General features: G+C 48.4%; 1 protein-coding gene across 3 annotated transcripts in view; it reads left to right on the plus strand.

Moving 5' to 3' along the window:
- Positions 1–17,174, plus strand: part of SIPA1 (signal-induced proliferation-associated 1) — a 40,002-nt gene extending 22,828 nt beyond the window's left edge. For all 3 annotated transcript variants that reach the window (XM_035098925.2, XM_035098923.2, XM_035098922.2), the window contains exons 7-16: positions 150–307; positions 6,614–7,211; positions 7,511–7,785; positions 8,633–8,860; positions 9,900–9,990; positions 11,423–11,591; positions 11,734–11,832; positions 12,076–12,154; positions 14,023–14,104; positions 16,802–17,174. In XM_035098925.2, coding sequence (XP_034954816.1) covers positions 150–307; positions 6,614–7,211; positions 7,511–7,785; positions 8,633–8,860; positions 9,900–9,990; positions 11,423–11,591; positions 11,734–11,832; positions 12,076–12,154; positions 14,023–14,104; positions 16,802–16,954 — 1,932 coding nt within the window. In that variant the 3' untranslated portion in view covers positions 16,955–17,174. The remainder of the gene's footprint in view (positions 1–149; positions 308–6,613; positions 7,212–7,510; positions 7,786–8,632; positions 8,861–9,899; positions 9,991–11,422; positions 11,592–11,733; positions 11,833–12,075; positions 12,155–14,022; positions 14,105–16,801) is intronic.
- Positions 17,175–18,272: the final 1,098 nt, after the last annotated feature.

Below are 18,272 nucleotides of genomic sequence, written 5' to 3' on the forward strand. Positions count from 1 at the left end.
ACATACTGGAGAAGAATCAAGCAGAACTTATTCACATCCTCTAACGCTGCATTCAGAGGCTGAGCAGAGTGCCTGTCCCAAGTCTCCAGCTCCCCATTTTTCTGCTAACCTTCCTTTCCTACCCCCCCCCCCGCCCCAATCTTCTGCAGCTGCTGAGGAAGCGGCACATTGGGAATGACATTGTGACCATCGTCTTCCAGGAGCCTGGAGCGCTCCCCTTCACGCCAAAGGTGTTCCGCTCACACTTTCAGCATGTGTTCATTGTGGTGAGGGCACATGAATCTTGCACAGAGCACACTACTTACAGGTGAGAGGGAGGTGGCAGTGCGGGGAAACCTGGCAAAACTCTCCCTGACCTTCCAATTGTAACACCTCCTTTGGGCTTGTTCCTCTCGATGGACTTGACAGCGAGAGATTTTGAGGAAAATAACAACAACAATAATAATTTATTATTTATACCCCGTCCATCTGGCTGGGTTTCCCCAGCCACTCTGGGCGGCTTCCAACAGAGTATTAAAATATTAATATTTTATTCCAACAGAATAATCATCATTAAAAGCTTCCCTAAACAGGTCTGTCTTCAGATGTCTTATAAAAGTCTGGTAGTTGTTTTTCTCTTTGACATCTGGTGAGAGGGCGTACCACAGGGTGGGTGCCACTACCGAGAAGGCCCTCTGCCTGGTTCCCTGTAACTTGGCTTCTCGCAACGAGGGAACCGCCAGAAGGCCCTCGGCACTGGACCTCAGTGTCCGGGCAGAACAATGGTGGGGGTGGGGAGACGCTCCTTCAGGTATACTGGACGGAGGCAGTTTAGGGCTTCAAAGGTCAGCACCAACACTTTGAATTGTGTTTCAAATTCCTGTACCCAGTACGAAAACGTACTGGGAGCCAATGCAGGTCTTTCAAGACCGGTGTTATGTGGTCTCAGGGGCCGCTCCCAGTCATCAGTCTAGTTGCCGCATTCTGGATTAGTTGTAGTTTCCGGGTCACCTTCAAAGGTAGCCCCACATTCCAGTATTCCAAGCGAGAGATAACTAGAGCATGCACCACTCTGGCGAGACAGTCTGCGGGCAGGTAGGGTCTCAGCCTGCGTACCAGATGGAGCTGATAAACAGCTGCCCTGGACACAGAATTGACCTGCGCCTCCATGGACAGCTGTGAGTCCAAAATGACTCCCAGGCTGCGCACCTGGTCCTTCAGGGGCACAGTTACCCCGTTTAGGACCAGGGAGTCCTCCACACCTGCCTGCCTCCTGTCCCCCCCAAACAGTACTTCTGTCTTGTCAGGATTCAACCTCAATCTCTTAGCTGCTATCCATCCTCCAACCAGACACTCCAGACACTCACACAGGACCTTCACCGCCTTCACTGGTTCTGATTTGAAAGAGAGGTAGAGCTGGGTATCATCCACATACTGATGAACACCCTGCCCCAACCCTCTGATGATCTCTCCCAGTGGCTGCATGTAGATGTTGAAAAGCATGGGGGAGAGGACAGGACCCTGAGGCACCCCACAAGTGAGAGCCCAGGGGTCTGAACACTCATCCCCCACCACCACTTTCTGAACACGGCCCAGGAGGAAGGAGCGGAACCACTGTATAACAGTGCCCCCAGCTCCCAACCCCTCTAGACGTTCCAAAAGGATGTTATGGTCGATGGTGTCAAAAGCCGCTGAGAGATCCAGCAGAACTAGGAAACAGCTCTCACCTTTGTCCCTAGCCCGCTGAAGACCATCGAACAGTGTGGCCAAGGCAGTTTCAGTCCCATGATGAGGCCTGAAACCCGACTGGAAGGGATCCAAATGGTCCGCTTCTTCCAGGCGTGCCTGGAGTTGTTCATTTTTTGGTTGCAAATCCTGTAGTCCTTGTGCCAATATTATTATTTACATTTACATTTATAAGTTGCTTACCTTGTGAAAATAACCCAAAGTGAGGTACAAACACAATACAAACACTAAGACCAATTACACAGAACCAATAAAAAACCCTTAAAAACATATCTATATAAATAAAAGGCAGGTCTTTTCCTACCTGGGGCTGGGGAAACCCAGCCAGATGGGTGGGGTAGAAATAATAAATTATTAAATTATTATTACCCCACTAATAGAGGCCAAAAATACTTTAAACCCTTCAAATTAAGGGCCAAAAGCCCAGGTAAAAAAAACACACACATGTTTGCCTTGCAACTAAGACTAGACAAAGATGGTACCAGGCAAGCCTCCCTGGGGAGAGCATTCCGCAGCCACAGAATCCCCACTGGAAAGGTTTGCTCTCGTGTTGCCCTCTGATCACAGGGCCAGGGTGAGTGCATGTGGGGAGGGGTTGTCCTTGACATATGAGGTTCTGAGCCGCATTGAACAAACCATGGTTAAAGCAATCCTATATAATAATATGCAAGTGTCTCTGCGTCCAGTTTTCCCGTGTGTCCCTGGGTTACTGCGCATGTGCCCCAGGGACACAGGGATTGGACAAAGAGACTGCACGCGCACACTCTCCCCCCCCCGCCTCCTCCAACCGCCGCTCCCGGTCGGACATCGCCTCAATGCAGGGCACGTCAGGGAAGCCTCCTCCTCACAACCCTCCCTGGCCCTTGAGAGGAGCGGCAGGAGGCCGCAAAGCAGCGGTGGCGAGGTAGGCGTTTGTGTCCCGCGTCCTTCCTGTCGGCGGCTGGGGGAGAGGAAAGGAGGAGGAGAAAGCAGCGCTTTCTCCTCCTCCGTTCCTGTCCCCTTGCCGCCGACAGCAAGGACAGGTCCCAGGGTTCAGAGAAGCGCTGCGCAAGCGCTTCTCCGAACCCTGGGATGTCTCCTGTCAGTGGCTGGGGGGCAGGAACGGAGGAGGAGAACGCAGCGCTTTCTCATCCTCCGTTCCTGTCTCCTTGCCGCCGACAGCAAGGACAGGTCCCAGGGTTCGGAGAAGTGCTGCGCAAGCGCTTCTCCGAACCCCGATATGTCTCCTGTCAGCGGCTGGGGGGCAGGAACAGGGGAGGAGAACGCAGCGCTTTCTCCTCCTCCGTTCCTGTCCCCTTGCCGCCGACAGCAAGGACAGGTCCCAGGGTTCAGAGGAGCGCTGTGCAAGCGCTTCTCCGAACCCCAGGATGTTCTAGCGCCCGTTATTGAACGGGCTGAAATACACTAGTCTGTGGCATAACATGATGTGCGAATGCAGCCATCGTTGTCCGTTGTTAGCTTTTAAATCCATTCTTTCCTAATTTTATTCCAACCCTTCATCCAAGTTGCTCAGTGTGGTCCATGGTCCTCATAGCAGTCCTTTGTGGTAGGCTCATCGGGGAGAGAGTGTGTTGGACCCAAGGTCACCCACTGAGCTTCATGAATTAGTGGGTTTTTTAACCAGGGCCCCCTGGTGCTAATCCAGACATCCCCAACCTTCGGCCCTCCAGATGTTTTGGACTACAATTCCCATCATCCCTGACCACTGGTCCTGTTAGCTAGGGATCATGGGAATTGTAAGCCAAAACATCTGGAGGGCCGCAGGTTGAGGAAGCCTGTGCTAATCCAACTCTGTAGCCACTGCCTCAAACCACACTTCCACATAGGCAATGAACGTGCCCTGTTCAAGGAAGAAAGCATCAAGTTTAACTAGACTTCTGAATAAGATTAATCTGATGTACCAATTTCTCCATTTGTCCCAGATTCTTAGATAGCAAAGGTTGTATCCAACTGAGTTATAGCCAGAGTAGACTCATTAGAATGAATGGATATTTATGAATTTCAGTGGGTCTACTCTGAGGAGGACTAACGTTGGATTAAACCCCAAGATATGAGGTTGCTTCTCAGTCCTTTATTCCTGTATCCTTATCTGATTGAAAAAGTAGGTTCTGGTTAAGGTTTTAGGACACAAAGTTCAGAGTAATCAGGACCTCGTCTGGAACACAGCGGAGATAGCCTGCAAAAATGTACACTAGCACAAACTATATTGATGTGTTTATAACTTGTTACTTATCTTTTGCAATATTTTCTGCCAGAATATGCTAACTGTCCTCACAGATCCAACAGGTTTCAATACGGGTTTTTTACAAATTAGATTTTTATTTTATTTTCTGCAGGAAACTCAGCTGGCTGAGACTTGTAATTCCTGTACTTTTTTGTCTTAGAAATATGTCCCCTTGTGGTGAAACAGAGGCACAGCCACATTTTAAGGGATTTTTTTTAAAAAAAAAAAAAGAACCGTTGTACAGTAATTTGACCCCCAGTTTCCTCTGAAACAGTAGTACAGCTACAAGGGTGTTTTTCTCCCCTAGTTTTCCATTATTATAAAAACAAATCCCCTAAATGGTGTGTGTATGGTAGGGAACAGGTGGGTTTGACCATGACATCCCTCCTCCCGGCTATCCAGATCTGGAATGGGGCCCCTGGCTGGTTATTTGTGTCGGAAGAAACCTCTGCACTCAAGGGAAAACCATGAGATTAATGTCACTTGTAGTTTGGTGCTGAGGTTAATTCACAGTAGCCCTTCTGTTTTTATTTGCCATTCTTGGTGCATTTTTCTCTCTCCAGAGAAACCAGATGACAGCAGCATCCAACTATTGTAGCCTAGTACTACTTCTTTTTCAAACTTGATTTGCACTATTTTTGCCCTTTCTACAGTAAGGTATAATTGTAGTACCAGTATGTCCAGGTTAGACGAGCAAAGCAGTAAAGGATGTTGGGGGAGGCTCCTGTATCTTTAATGATCAGTTTCCTGAATACTTTTTATTTTGATTGCCACAATGTCAGCTTTCCATAAGTGATGTGGGGAATATTTTTTTCCCAAGAAGGAAAAATACCCATTTTAGAAATGCGTTGACTCATGAAATGAATGAGTAAAATAATGAATCATTACAGTACAAGTCAAATTTGACTAAATTGGGCAACTGAGATAAATGTAATAATAGTCAAAAATAAAATCAGTAATAAAGTCACATACTGTATTTCTGGTGGCTATCCCTAGATAGTACACACATTTGTTGACATAGCTCTCCAGGCATGCTAAGACTAGCACGTTAAAGAATAAGATACGTGTTAAATGACATGTAACTTTTCAGTAACCTTTAACTTTATTTATTTATTAAATCATTTTTTATACTGCCTTTTGACCCTAACAACACCCTCCCCTCCACCTGTTTAAAAAAATATTCTAAACCGGCATAAGCTTTTAGAGGCAACAGCCTACCTCATCAGATGCTGTGGCTGGAACCGTGGAAAGCTATTATTTATTTGGCTGTTTATTTATTTGATTTATCAGTTGCCCAATACAAAAATAATTCCTAGGTAACTTACAAACAGAAGCCAACCCAATGCCCCAGTGGGAAACCCAGAAGCAGGACCTATGCACAACAGTAGGCTTGCCATATGTTAGGAAAATTCCTGCCAGGTCCTGGTTTTCGGGTGTAAAAAGGGTATTGGGGGAGGGATTTTGCCGAATCGGCAAAATGTAAGGGGAAACCCGGATGTATGGCAACGTGATGGAAAAAGCAGTGGAAACAGCTCCAAAAGCTTAAAATCACTGTTTTTGGGTGGGGAGGTTTCCCTTAAAAAGCTCAACAATTTGGGTTTGTTCCCTAAAATGTCAACAATTTTGGGGTCTTCCTAAAAACAACTTTGCAGGTGTCAGGAATTTTACTTTTTTGAATATGGCAAGCCTACACAACAACAACTTTCCCTACCTGAGATTCTCAGAAACTGTTATTCACAGGCATATTGCCACTGCCTTATACTGTGGCAAGATCTCGCACGGTGCCCCAAAACAGTGCTTTTTTTTCTGGCGAGAGCGCATGAGATTGTGGCACCAAAAATGGCTGCCGAGATTTGACCATCCTGTTTCTTTCCTCAGGCGATTGGGAGGTATGGGATCCCCATTTTTTCCAAGCTCTCAAACCCCGAACTTTTCTCTCTGTACCACTGTCACAGCACACCAGCAGAGGGAGCTGCGAGGCCTGTTCTTGAGTGGTTGTCAGGGTAACGCAAAGTTCAAAAACCTCAGGCTTTGGGCCTAGTTCCTTGATCAGCTCAGTACGGAAGGCCTAGCTGCTTTTGGACTCAGTTACTGTTATTGCCCAGTAATTTGTTTGTTGGTGGGTTGACGGTCTTCATTGTACCAGCCCTCTGGTTTGGTGGGCTTGCAGCGAGGCCTATATATCCCTGCTCCAAAATATAGTTGCATGTTGTTTTTTAAGTAGCAGGTTTGGGAAACTAGGATTGCATAGGGTCACTCTCTTAGTTTAGACTGCACCTCCCACCCCACTACAATTGTTTCCATCATGCAACAACAACCTCCCAGAGGTCACATGCCAGTGTTTGGCAGGGGTGGAAAATGGGCGACGAAATTGATGTGACTGTTACCTTTATATGGTAGGGCAAGTACCCCCAGAGGCAGAAGTTCCTGCAAACACCTCTCTCCATCCTCACAAGCAAGAGGCCATTATCACTGTTCAGGGATATTTCTAGCCAGATAAAAGCATTTAATGAGAGCATAAGAAAATGGAAATTCAGGTGCCCAGGATGTTGAATGATTTCATTGATGCAGAGAAATAAGCGATTCCATTGCATTTTTTTTAATTTAAAAAGTGTCCTGTGTCCCTTCTTCTTCCCTCTCTCTGCGAATGGCTGCTCCATTCAGCGTGGCTGTTAGCTGCACCAAGGACATCCCACGCTTTGGTCCCTTCATCCCGGCTGAGAACTCCTTTGCCAAGGGCCCAGCTTTCCGGGACCTCCTGCTCGCCAAGGCGATCAACGCAGAAAATGCGGCCGAGCGCTCAGGGAAGTTCCACGCCATGGCAACGCGTACCCGCCAGGAATACTTGCGAGATCTGGCCCTCAACCACGCCACCACCAGCACATTGGAAGCCTCCTCGTCGCGCTTGGCCCTCATCGCTTTGGCTGCAAAGAAGCGCGAGAAGTCCAAGGCACCAAAAGGGGCAGAGGCACACAGTGCGGGAGCTTTGGTGTGGGGCGTGTGGGCACGGGATGGCAGTAGAGGACCTGAGAACAAGACTCCTGAGCTGCGGTGCCTGCTGGGCATCTCGGCTGAATTTCTAGTCCTCATTGATGCCCGTGAGAAGAGGGTGGTTTTTAACTGTTCCTGCCGGGACATCCTGGCTTGGACCTTCTCTGAAAGCTGCACTTTGGACCTCTACTATGAGACAGGGGATTACATTTGCATGCGTGTGGATGAGGGTCAGGCCTCCGATATCCGTGACATTGTCCACCGGCTACAGGTAATAATTTGTTTTCACCTGCTCAGGGGTGGTGGTTGGATGCATAGCATTATTTGGATTCAAAGTGCTGTGGAGCTAAATTTGGGTCCCTTCCTGCTCCACTTCCTGAATTACAGATGTGGGTGGGGGGGTGACTGCTGTTAATTGGCTGTGGGGGAAATAAACTCTCCATATGCTTAGAGGGGTTCTTGTGCTTCTTATTACCCTGTGGGTCCCAAGGCTATACACTGGCTATAAAAATAGGCTCCTCGGCTTAATCTAGTTGCCACCTGAACTATCTCCCCTCCCCCTCCCCCCAGCTGGTGACTCGGGGTTGCGAGACACGGGAGCTGACCCTGTTGCGGAACGGGGTTGGCCAGCTGGGCTTCCAGATGGACCCCGAGGGCTTCGTGACGGAGGTGGAGCGCTTCACCTTTGCTGAGACGGCTGGTCTCCAGCCTGGGGCCCGCCTGGTCCGTGTCTGCGAGAGACCCTTGCCCAGCCTCAGCCATGCCCAGACCTCTGAGCTTCTGCGCACTGCCAAGAAGGTCACCATTACTGTCGTACCCCCAGATGAGAATGGAAAGGCCCGGAGGTGAGTACTCTTCGAGGGTGGGAGAAAGGAACATTCCCAGGCCAGCTTTCTTATATTTGCTCTCCTTGGTGTGTTGCTTTTAGTTTTGATTTCTTTTGGGTTTGCCTAGTGCCCAGTCCTGGCATTAAACCCCTTTGCGTAAGGTACCTGTGGACTTGAACTGGAGATAATAGCAGCAGTCTGCTGGGACCTGACTGTCTTGGCCATAATAAACTTTCTCATTGGCTTGATTTTGAGATGCTCTCCCCAGGGACGCTTGCCTGGCTCCTACTTTGATGTGTCATTTTAATGACCTGTATCCCCCCCCCCCGCCCCTGTCTTTTAATTTTTTTTGAACTGGTTTCCCCTACCCTTCCCTTCCTTAGCTTTTGGTGTATTTGTGCGTGTCTCTCTCTCTGTGCATTGTTTTGTGCAATTTTACATTCTGCCCCAGGACTTTGAAGAGCAGGATTTAAGTCTCTTTAATGAAATCATACACAGAATTATTCTGTGTGCAAAACAGGTGCCCTTTTGTCCCTTCCCTGCTCTAGAAATAAGAAGGTCTCTTTATCCTTCTTAAAATGACTAGCTTGATTAGAAAGTAGGGTGATGAAATGGATGCTGATGCACAACAGTTGTGGGTGAGCCAAACGCAGCTGGTCTCTCTGCAGAGCTAATAGAATAGCCTTGCTTCCCTTTGGTCCTGCTCTGCAGCCTGATGGAGTGGCTGCCGTTTGGTGTATCAGACTAGCCCTCTGCTCCTGATGGAATAGCTGTTGCTGGACGACACTTAAGATTATTCCTCCACTCAACCCACAGGATGGTGTTCTGATGCATTTATCCTGTTCATTTTTCTCCTCATTGGCAGAAGTTTCTCAGAGCTGTACCTAAAGTCTCTACAAGAGAAGAGGAGGAGTGAGCCGCCAGCCAGTGATGTGGAATTGACCAGGCCGGGGAGTGAAGCAGGGTTCAAGCCTGCCACGCTCCAGCTGCTCCACTCGCTGTCCCTGCCAGACGGGCCCCCTCACAGCCTGGCGGAGGAGAGGACTGAGTTTCTGCGGAGTCATAGTGACCGGACGCCCAAGCCTCCAGACCCGTGAGTAGCACTAGTACCTCCAGCCTATTTCAGGGCTCATACCCACTCACCCCTTCCCTGCCACATCCAGCCAACTTCCCTCTGCCTCATTCCATGGATATTAGAACACAAGAGACTGCTTTATTCAGTCTAGGCTATCTGTTTTTCTAGCTTGGCATTGTCCACTGTGCTTCGAATGGCAAAGGATTGTGGGCACACAGTGCTTCACCTGATCTGTATAACTAGAGATGCAGGGGATTGAACCTGGGATCTTTGCTTGCAAAACAGTCACTCTGCTACAGCCCTTCCCCCAGTTTTATCTTGGGTTAGACAAGCAACCCTTGTCTGTTTTTTTGCAGGGGTGTAGGAGACTGCGCCGAAAGACCTTTCATTGCTGCTCCACGGTTCCTCTCTTTTTGCTGCTAGAGAGAGGCATGGGATAAAGGGGGTGTGATGTGTGTGTGTGTGTGCACCTGTAAACATGTCTTTTCCTCAGGACCCATGATAACAAGGTTGCAGGTAATTGGAGGGGCGAAGAGGGCTGCTAACATTTGTCAGTGGACCACATTCTGCTCTGGGGCTACTAGCTGCCAACTCCTTTCTTTTCATCAGCTTTTGCAGCTCCTGCGAGAGGGGGAGAAGGTTAGGCATCAAAGAATAGAATAGCCATTTCCCTTCCTCTGTCCATTTTTTAAAATGTGTGATATTCAGGAACCAAAGCTGCAAAAAAGGCAGGGTTTCTTACAGGATGTGTTTAGATCTAAATCAGGCATCCCCAAACTTCGGCCCTCCAGATGTTTTGGACTACAATTCCCATAATCCCTGACCACTGGTCCTGTTAGCTGGGGATCATGGAAGTTGTAGGCCAAAACATCTGGAGGGCCGAAGTTTGGGGATGCCTGATCTAAATCGAACTGTTATGTGTTGGAAAACGTTTGTAGGAAATGCTGTGACTTGGTTCTGAGACCTCAGATATGATATCAGCAGCACACCATCCTTTTAGCATACATTCTGCATTCCCACCTCCATGTCTCAGTGTCTCGGGTCTCATTCTCTGCAGGGTGCCACCTCAAGACATCCCTGTCCTGCCAAATCCCCCTCCGGATCTCATCCTGGCTGCCACGCCCAAGCCCTCTTCAGACCAGGACGCAGTAAGTGTTTGTCTTCCCTCCTTGTACCTCTGTTTATGTGCCTTTTGATTTTAACAATAATAGTCACAACAACCACTTTAAATAATATAGTGGCATCTATGTTTGTGGAGATTTACAAGGAGCACGTTTGGCAAGTTCCTGCCTCAAGGGGCTTACTGTCCCAAAACAGACACAAGGGAGGGAACAGAGGAATGGGAGGGAGATGTCTCAGGCAGAGGAAGGTCTTCCTCTTCTTCCCCTTCCTGATCCTTTTAACTGGAGTTGCTGTGATTGTGCATGGGACATTATGCATCAAACTGTAGCTCATTGGTAGGGAATCTCCAACCCATGAGCCTAATGAGGCCTCCCCATGGCTCATGAGGCCATTTTGGCAAAGCCACACCTACCAGCCCATTGCCTGGTGAAGGGTTGGCCATTTCTGGATATGATCCTCTGCCCAGATCCAATTCCCCAGTACAGCTGCACTCCCTCTCCAACAGTAGCACCTGAGGCAACCCTTTAAAGTGGAAGGAGTTGAGTGCAATGTCACAATGTGTGTGTGTGCATGTGCACACGCAACCTGCTAGTAGTGTATGGCCTGAGGCATCGAATATAAGAACATAAGAAAAGACTGCTAGATGAGGCCGATGGCCCATCTAGTCCAGCATCCTGTTATCACAGTGGCCAACCAAATGCCTGTAGGAAACCTGCAAACAGGATCTGAGCACAAGAGCCCACTCCCGTCCTATGTCTTCCAGCAACTGGTATTCAGAAGCATTACTGCCTCTGACTGTGGAGGCAACGCTAGTAGCCATTGGTAGCTTTATCTGCTATGAATTTGCCCAATCCTCTTCTAAAGCTGGATTGGTGGCCATCCCAGCCTCCTACAGAAGTGAGCTCCATGGTTTAACTATGCACTGCATGAAGAAGTCATTTATTTTATCTGTCCTAAATCCCCCAACATTCAGCATCATTGAATGTCCAAGGGTTCTAGTGTATTGAGAGAGGAAGAAAAAAAATGTCTCTGTCCATTCTCGCTCTCATGCACACTTCCATAAACTTCTGTCATGTCTCCTCTCACTCACCTTTTCTGTAAGCTGAGAAGTCCCAACTGCTGCAATCTTACTTCATAGGGGTGTTGCTCCATCCCTTGATCATCTACTGAAATGGGCCCTGAATTGCACCCCCTTTGTCTAGGTCTTTGCAGCACACAGGTCCCCTTCTCCATCTCCTACCCCTTGTAGCAACAGTAGACTTCTTGTTAGTTTCTGAGGTTTAGGGTAAGAATATCCTGTTGCTGCTGTCTTAAGAGGGCTGGAAAGTTTCTTAAAGAAAAAAAGAAAGCCAAAGTTTTCTCAGGAAGCTGAATTTTGCACTGTGTTCCACATTTAGTAGCTTGTGGCACATGGCAGAATGCACATAGGGCTGTTTTTTCCTGCTCTGCTTCTCCTAGGACCATCCTGGAGATGCCATTGTGAACAAGAAAGATCTCGCTGTGGGTCAGGCAGCCAAAGGCCCCGAATCTCTGCCTCCCGAGGAAAAGACCTCTCCACACGTGGAGTCCAGAGAAACAGATAAGTTCCTGCCGCGGACACTTTCCCTGCGGAACTCCATCACCAAAAGTAAGAGATCCTCCCCTCCTCTGCCCTGTGCTCCTTCGCTGCCCCCATTTCCCCGAGTGCAGAGGCACTGATGTGGCCATGCCTGGGTGGGCCAAGGGTTTGCTTGAGGACTGAAGGCCTTGCCCTCTCCTTTATCCCCCAGTCCTCTCTGAAGCTGGAGAGTCCCTGGAGGATGAGTGGGAGTCCATTGCCAACTTGGCTTCTGCTTGCAACAGCATCTTGGAGGCCCTTTCCAGGGAAGGTGAGTGAGTGGGGGGGGGCAAACCAACAGGCAGGCACTAGCTGTGGCAAAAGTATTGGAACTTAGTGTAGGGTAGCATCCTAGGAACACAGGAGGGTGCCTTAGAGCAGATCTGGCTTGAACCTGGGACCTTCTTTGTGCAAAGCCAGAGTGCTCCCACTGAGCTATGGACCATTCCCCTATCTAGGGCTCTCCTCTTGCTCTGGCTGAATCTCTTACCTGTGCCTCTTTCTCCATCCATAGGGCAGCATGTGCTGGAGAGCAGGGAATCCCTGTGCACCACCGTCCAGAGGGTCACGAGCCAGCAGCAACCCAATGAGGAGTAAGAAATAGTTCTCTCTGTGTGTGTGTGTGTGTAAAGGGGGCAGGGAAGAGAGATTTGAGCGTGCTGGAGAGGTACAACTGAATGGTGGGGAGATCTCATCTGTCTGTCAGCTCCCTGAATTTCTTCTCTCGATTCTGCAAGGCATAGCAAAAATATATATATCTTCCTAGTTACATAAAAATGTGAGGTTTTCATCGCGCAGCCCTCGTTGGAGGATTTGTAGTGCCTCATCAGAATCCTAGATTTGTCTGAAACCACAACAAAGGAGGGGAGCAAAAGAGAAGGCAGAGGTGCCAGTTTTATATATAAAGGTGCTCCTCTACCCCACATGCCTACATTTCCTGTTTGCAAAAGAGCATTGCAATCTTGTGGCCAGATACCATACTTTTCTTTGTATTAGACGAGGTTTTTTTATTCTTAAATTATGTTTAAGATTTAGGCTCATCTTATACACGGATAGTGCATTGGTTGGATGGGAGATTGGTTCCTGCCTCTAGCCGGAGATAGTAAGTGGCTATTGGGCGGGTGAGTGTTGACCATAGCTGCCAAGTTCTCCCTTTTTTTAAGGGAAATACCCTTATTTTTTAAGGGAAATACCCTTATGCTGAATAGGCTTCCTCGCGAGAAAAGGGAAAACTTGGCAGCTATGATACTGGCTGCGTAACTCAGACGGGTGAGAGATTTTCAGCAATCCCCCCCCCCAAAAAAACCCCTCTACAACTATGGTCATCCTACCCCCAAAAAAGCTCAACAACTCTGGGCAATCTCCCCCGGGTTTTTTCGTTTAGAGTCCCCCAAAATAGGGGGTGTCTTATACATGGGGTGTTGAATAGTTTGTTTAAATGTTAGGGTTCATTGTTCCATAGGATGTGTACCACTTAAAAAGCCAGGGTGCATATCCTGACCCAGTTTTTACAGCTGTGTAGCAGGTACTGATAAGTCACTGTAATTAGCTGTGTCAGCAGTTGTGAATGATATATAATGTGCAGTATGTACCTTACTCTGCCCTGATGGATGGATGGGTGACAATTATAGACACTATGTAACATGTATGTTTGGGAAGTTGTTATTAAATCTTGCAAAGATATCTTTGCGTCTCTTCAGTGTTTCCATCTGTGTGGTCCATTCCGCACGCACTCTTTGACATGTTTCAATGCCCAATATGGGGGCGTGTTATACATGGAAAAATACGGTAATTCTCCTGCGTATTCATGTGGACATAGCCTGCATGTGCTCAGAAATACTTTACTATGCAGTGTAGTCTTTTGTCAGCCTGGTGTCTCCAGATGTTGTTGGCCCATAGCTCCTATCAACCCCTGTTAACACAGTAAGGGGAGGGGGTCAGTGCCATGAAATGGACAGACTGGGACTGATGGGAGTTGTGGTCCAAAACACCTGGTAGGCCCTAGATTGGGCATGTGGACTAGGGGTTTGTGCCAAAGTTTTATTGGAAAAGGCAGGTTTTGAGGAGGGATTTGAAGGGAGAGCAGTGATGCCACACAGGTGTTCTGGAAGGCACTTCCAAGCAATAAGAGGGAAGGGGGCAAATCTTTCGAGGGAGGAGGAGAGGGTATTTGGCACGCTGAGGGTAATGGAGCAGGAGGAGCAAAGATCATTGTTGGTTGTTGGGGTCCGTCTGTCTTGAGAGACAAGACAAATCAAAGGGGTTGGCAAAGCCATTAAATGATTTGAAATGATTTATTCTTAAGGAGCTTGCACTGGATTCAAAGGGCACAGGAAGCCAGTGTAGAGGAGGCGATAATGTATGGGGTGAGGGATGGGGGCATGGAGAAGAATCATTTGCCAGGATGGTTAATGTCAGTGTCTCCCCACCCTGATTCTCCCTTCTTTTCCAACTCTTTCAGGTCCCAGTTTCCTCTCAGCCTTGCTGATAAGGTCTTGCATTTGGAATCAACACTCAAGAAACTGCAGGAAGATCTTCAGAAGGTGAGGTGGCAAACTGAGGTAGTGAGCAGGGTTGTAAGAGGCACAGAGGATCAGAACAGCATGGCTTTTGCAAAATTTACTTTGGAAAAGTTATTCCCCATTCTCCCAGAGTTAGAGCCAAACTAAAAATGACATTAAATTTTCTTTGCACTCTTAAAAAAAAAGAGCAGCTGCTGCCCTTTTGACAGGGAGGGGAGGATACAAGTTATCAGGATCTCAGCTGGTTGTTGGCACTTTAGAGGTACTGCACAAAGAAAATCCCTTTTCAGACAGAAAATCCCTTTCACGTTTTTACCTGCTCCACACTTGACATCAGGTGTAGGGCAGGTGGGCATAGCTTGCCCAAAATGGCCTTGTGGGTCAAACTGGGCGCTTAGATGGGCTGAAGGTTTCCCACCATTTGTTCATCCCACATTTTTGGGTGTGTTTCCCCATCACTTTCCTAACTGCAAATTTTATTTTATTTTTTAAAGTGGATTTGTTGTGCTAGGGCAACAGAGCACTTTAATCCCCTTTAATTGTGCAAATCTCAAGTTCTGGTGTGCACTTTAATCGCTCCCACAAAATTTCAAGTCTGGAGGCACCCAGAGTCTTTGCTCTCCTGTAGGCAACAGCCCTTTGGGTATTTGAAGAATTCTCCTCAGTCTTTTCTTCTCCAGACTAAAGATACCGAGTTCGTTCAATATTTCGTCATGGGACTTATTCCTCCCATGTTTTAAATCATACAAGGTATTGTACCTGAGGCACATGTCACTGGCTGCTTCTGCAGTCTTGAGAAATGGGTACATCTGCTGCAGCAGCTTGTTCTGTGAAAAAGCCCACCTGGCCACCTGGTCTTAGCTATATCTGTTATCTCAGGGGCAAACGAGCACAAGGTAGTTCAGGATCTATTGGTGGATATATGGGGGATCAGCCAGGGTTTTTAATTCCCAACAACAGCAACAACTAAAACAACTACCCCACCACCATAAATAAATAAAAATAGGTTGCTGAGAAAGAAAACTTGGAGAAAAAGCAGGACTGGGTTTTTGTGAAAAAGGGCTTGTGGACTTGGCATCTGTACTGATGCTGAACGCAAATTTCTGGCCTGTGTTTGTGCTCAAAAGGCACCTTGCCCCTTAAGTGTTAATGTACTTCCGCCCACCGGAGCTGCAGTTGTGCACCTGATTCTAGTTGGTAGACCTCAAGATTCTGGTAGAACAAGCAAGTAGGTCCCACAAGCCCAAAGGCTGCTCAGCTCCTGAGTTATCTGTGTATGAATAAATGCAGATAGAATGAAACCTTTGCTGTGAGGGAACTGCCCATAATCTTCATCCCCCCCCTTCAAGCCCTGCAGAAAGCCCATCAGATTTGTTCATGAATGTGAACCATGAATTCTTCCCTTCCCATTTTCCTTTAAAAATCATTCTGAAAGGAGGAGGCTTCCTCTTAAAATAGCTTGGCATCCACCTATAACACCCTCACCCCCGGGTATGTGTCATTATCAGGACTCACTGCCCAAACTCAGACATTGCAGACTGTCTGGTTTTCCTCCCTTCGTAGAGATGTGGGTTTCCTTGTTTATTTTTTAGTCATGCCATATGGAACTTTCTCCTCAGCAATGTCTGAATTAATGAGGCCTCACTAGAGCAGTTTGTGGGGTATTGCCTACAAAACCTCCAGCCACAATGCATTTATTAATCTCCGAGGTGCCAAAGGAACTCCTGAGCAGTCTTGCTGGAACAGATCAGTCCAGTTGTCATTCAGGAAGCATTTTCTAGCCAACAGGTTCCATCCTTATCCCCCTCCCCCTTGCCACTCTGGTGGGCCTAATTTAACAGGTGTGTAGCGCCACCTTGTTGTCAATCACCTAATGCCATAGTGACATCAGGTGACCTGTATTTTGAGGCCCCAATTGTTTGCACTTCAAAGCCTAGTGTGGGGCTGTTTGAAAGTCCTATTCTACTTGTTGAATCCTCACCCAAAGAAGCCCTGGGCAGCAAACAACAGAATGGTGAAGCAATACAATTAAATACACAAATGTATGTATGTATGTATGTATGTATGTATGTATGTATGTATGTATGTATGTATGTATTTTTTTAAAAAACATTTAAGAGCATATTTTTAAACAATCAGCTAATAATTTCAGGGTTGCTGGGAGCAGTATCTTTTGGCCATCAAAAGCCTTGGTGGTGGGTTCCAATGTGTGGAAGGAACGGTTTAAAATTCCTCCGGAACATTACACTAATGCAGAAGACAAGATGCACCTCACTGGGGAGGGTGCTCCAAACATTGGAACCCACCATCAAGAAGGTCCTGCTGCGAGTCAGCATCATCCGGAAGACACGCAGCACCAACAGCAGCAGGACCTGCTGTCTAGGCATGTGACAGGGTCTCTCTTGAGGACCTCGGCGAGTGTGTGGCTTCATATGGTCAGATGCAGGCTTTAATTGTTGCAGAAACAGCAGCCTTGTCCCCTCAGTCTCTAGATCAGGCATCCCAAAACTTCGGCCCTCCAGATGTTTTGGACTACAATTCCCATCTTCCCCGACCACTGGTCCAGTTAGCTAGGGATCATGGGAGTTGTAGGCCAAAACACCTGGAGGGCCGAAGTTTGGGGATGCCTGCTCTAGATGGATTAGAACCAAGCCAGTGTAATGGGATGGAGCCCCTGATGTGTTTCTGAGTTTCCTTTCTTCCTTGTTTGTCCTCCAGGAGAAGGCTGAAAAGGCGGCGTTGCAGGCGGAAGTGCAGACCCTTCAAGAGAACACCCAACGCTTGAAGGAAGCGTCAGAGACAGCAGCAGCTCAGCTCAGCCAGGTCACACAGATGCTGGGCGGCCCCCCAACGCCTCCCCACTGCCCTTGAGGCCATCTGACCTCACTCACACCTTTGGGGGCCTAGGAGGGGGTAGCTGGTGCTCTCTCTCACACTTTACTCGGAGCACAACAGAGACTTTTGACAGGCTGTTCCATTACAACATGCTCCGTGCCCCCCCCCTGCTTAAGCCCTCCCTCCGCTAGCCTTTGATGTGGCTAGTGCTACAGCTCTCACCACTTGTCGGGGGGTGTTGTATATTCCCAGAATGGGGGGGTGGGTGGTTGGGTGAAAACTGAGGTTTGGGGGCCCAAAGGACACAGGGCTCAACTGGCCACCTTGGGTGAGGTGGAACTCTTTGGGCCCCTGTTAGTGAAGAGGTTGCACCTATCGACCAAGGCTTGCCACCCAGTTCCTTTCAGGGGCTACTGCCCAACCCCCTTCCCTAGTTAATTTGTGCACCAGCCTGTAACCTTAGTTTGGAGCCATATAAGCCTCCTCTCCAGGGTGGGGTTAGGGGTGGGAATGGTTGTGTTGTTGAGCATCTTTTTTTATTTTTTTTAAACTGAATTACGATTTTGGACCCTGGACTTTTCTTGCCACCAGCCCCCGTGGAAATGCCACCCTTGTGGTTCCATCGGACAAAATAAAGTAAAATAAATTCACCAGGCAATAACTGCAGATCGCCTTTGAGGAAGGGGAGAGTGTGACATGCCCAGGCTGACGATTTGCCCTGGGCAGAGGTGTGTACAGTGGTGGTGCTGGAGGGAGAAGGATTGAGCAAACCTTCCCTTGCTGCCTCCATTCCCTCCCTCCCTCCCTCCTCCTCCCCCCAACCCATCCCAGCACTGATTTGGGACTGCACAGGGGGCTTCCTGCCTGATGGAGGCCTTGGCCCGCATGCCCGTTAACTGTGAAGTTTTTGAAAGCTGTGACACAAGCCCTGCTCCCTCCTTGCCCTTTGTGGTCCTCATTTCCACCTCTTCTTGTAACCCATCACAGATTCTTCCTAGGTGGGGGCAAGACAATCCAGCTTGCAGTTTTATCTCACCGCCTCCAGTGGTGCTACCCATTGCTCCCCCCTCCTTCAATTCTGCCAGGTGTAGCCAACGTGACGCCCTCCGGTTGTGGCGGACTCACACCTTCCCTGACTATTGGCCATGCTGACTCAGGCTGGTTGGAGCTGAGAGTCCCAGCAAGATCCAGAGGGCAGCTCGTTGGCTATCCTGATCTTGGCCCTCCCCACCTTGAGAAGCAAGAGGAGGTGGGGCACCCTTCTCCCCCTGTGCCGTTTTGTGTCTGTGTGTCCTGTACATATTTTTCCTTCCTTCCTCCTTGGACCAAGGTTAAGAGAGGCGAGGGGAGGTGG

The sequence above is a fragment of the Zootoca vivipara genome, chromosome 17 (genome assembly GCF_963506605.1).
Source record: "Zootoca vivipara chromosome 17, rZooViv1.1, whole genome shotgun sequence".
NCBI classification, from domain to species: Eukaryota; Metazoa; Chordata; class Lepidosauria; order Squamata; family Lacertidae; genus Zootoca; species Zootoca vivipara.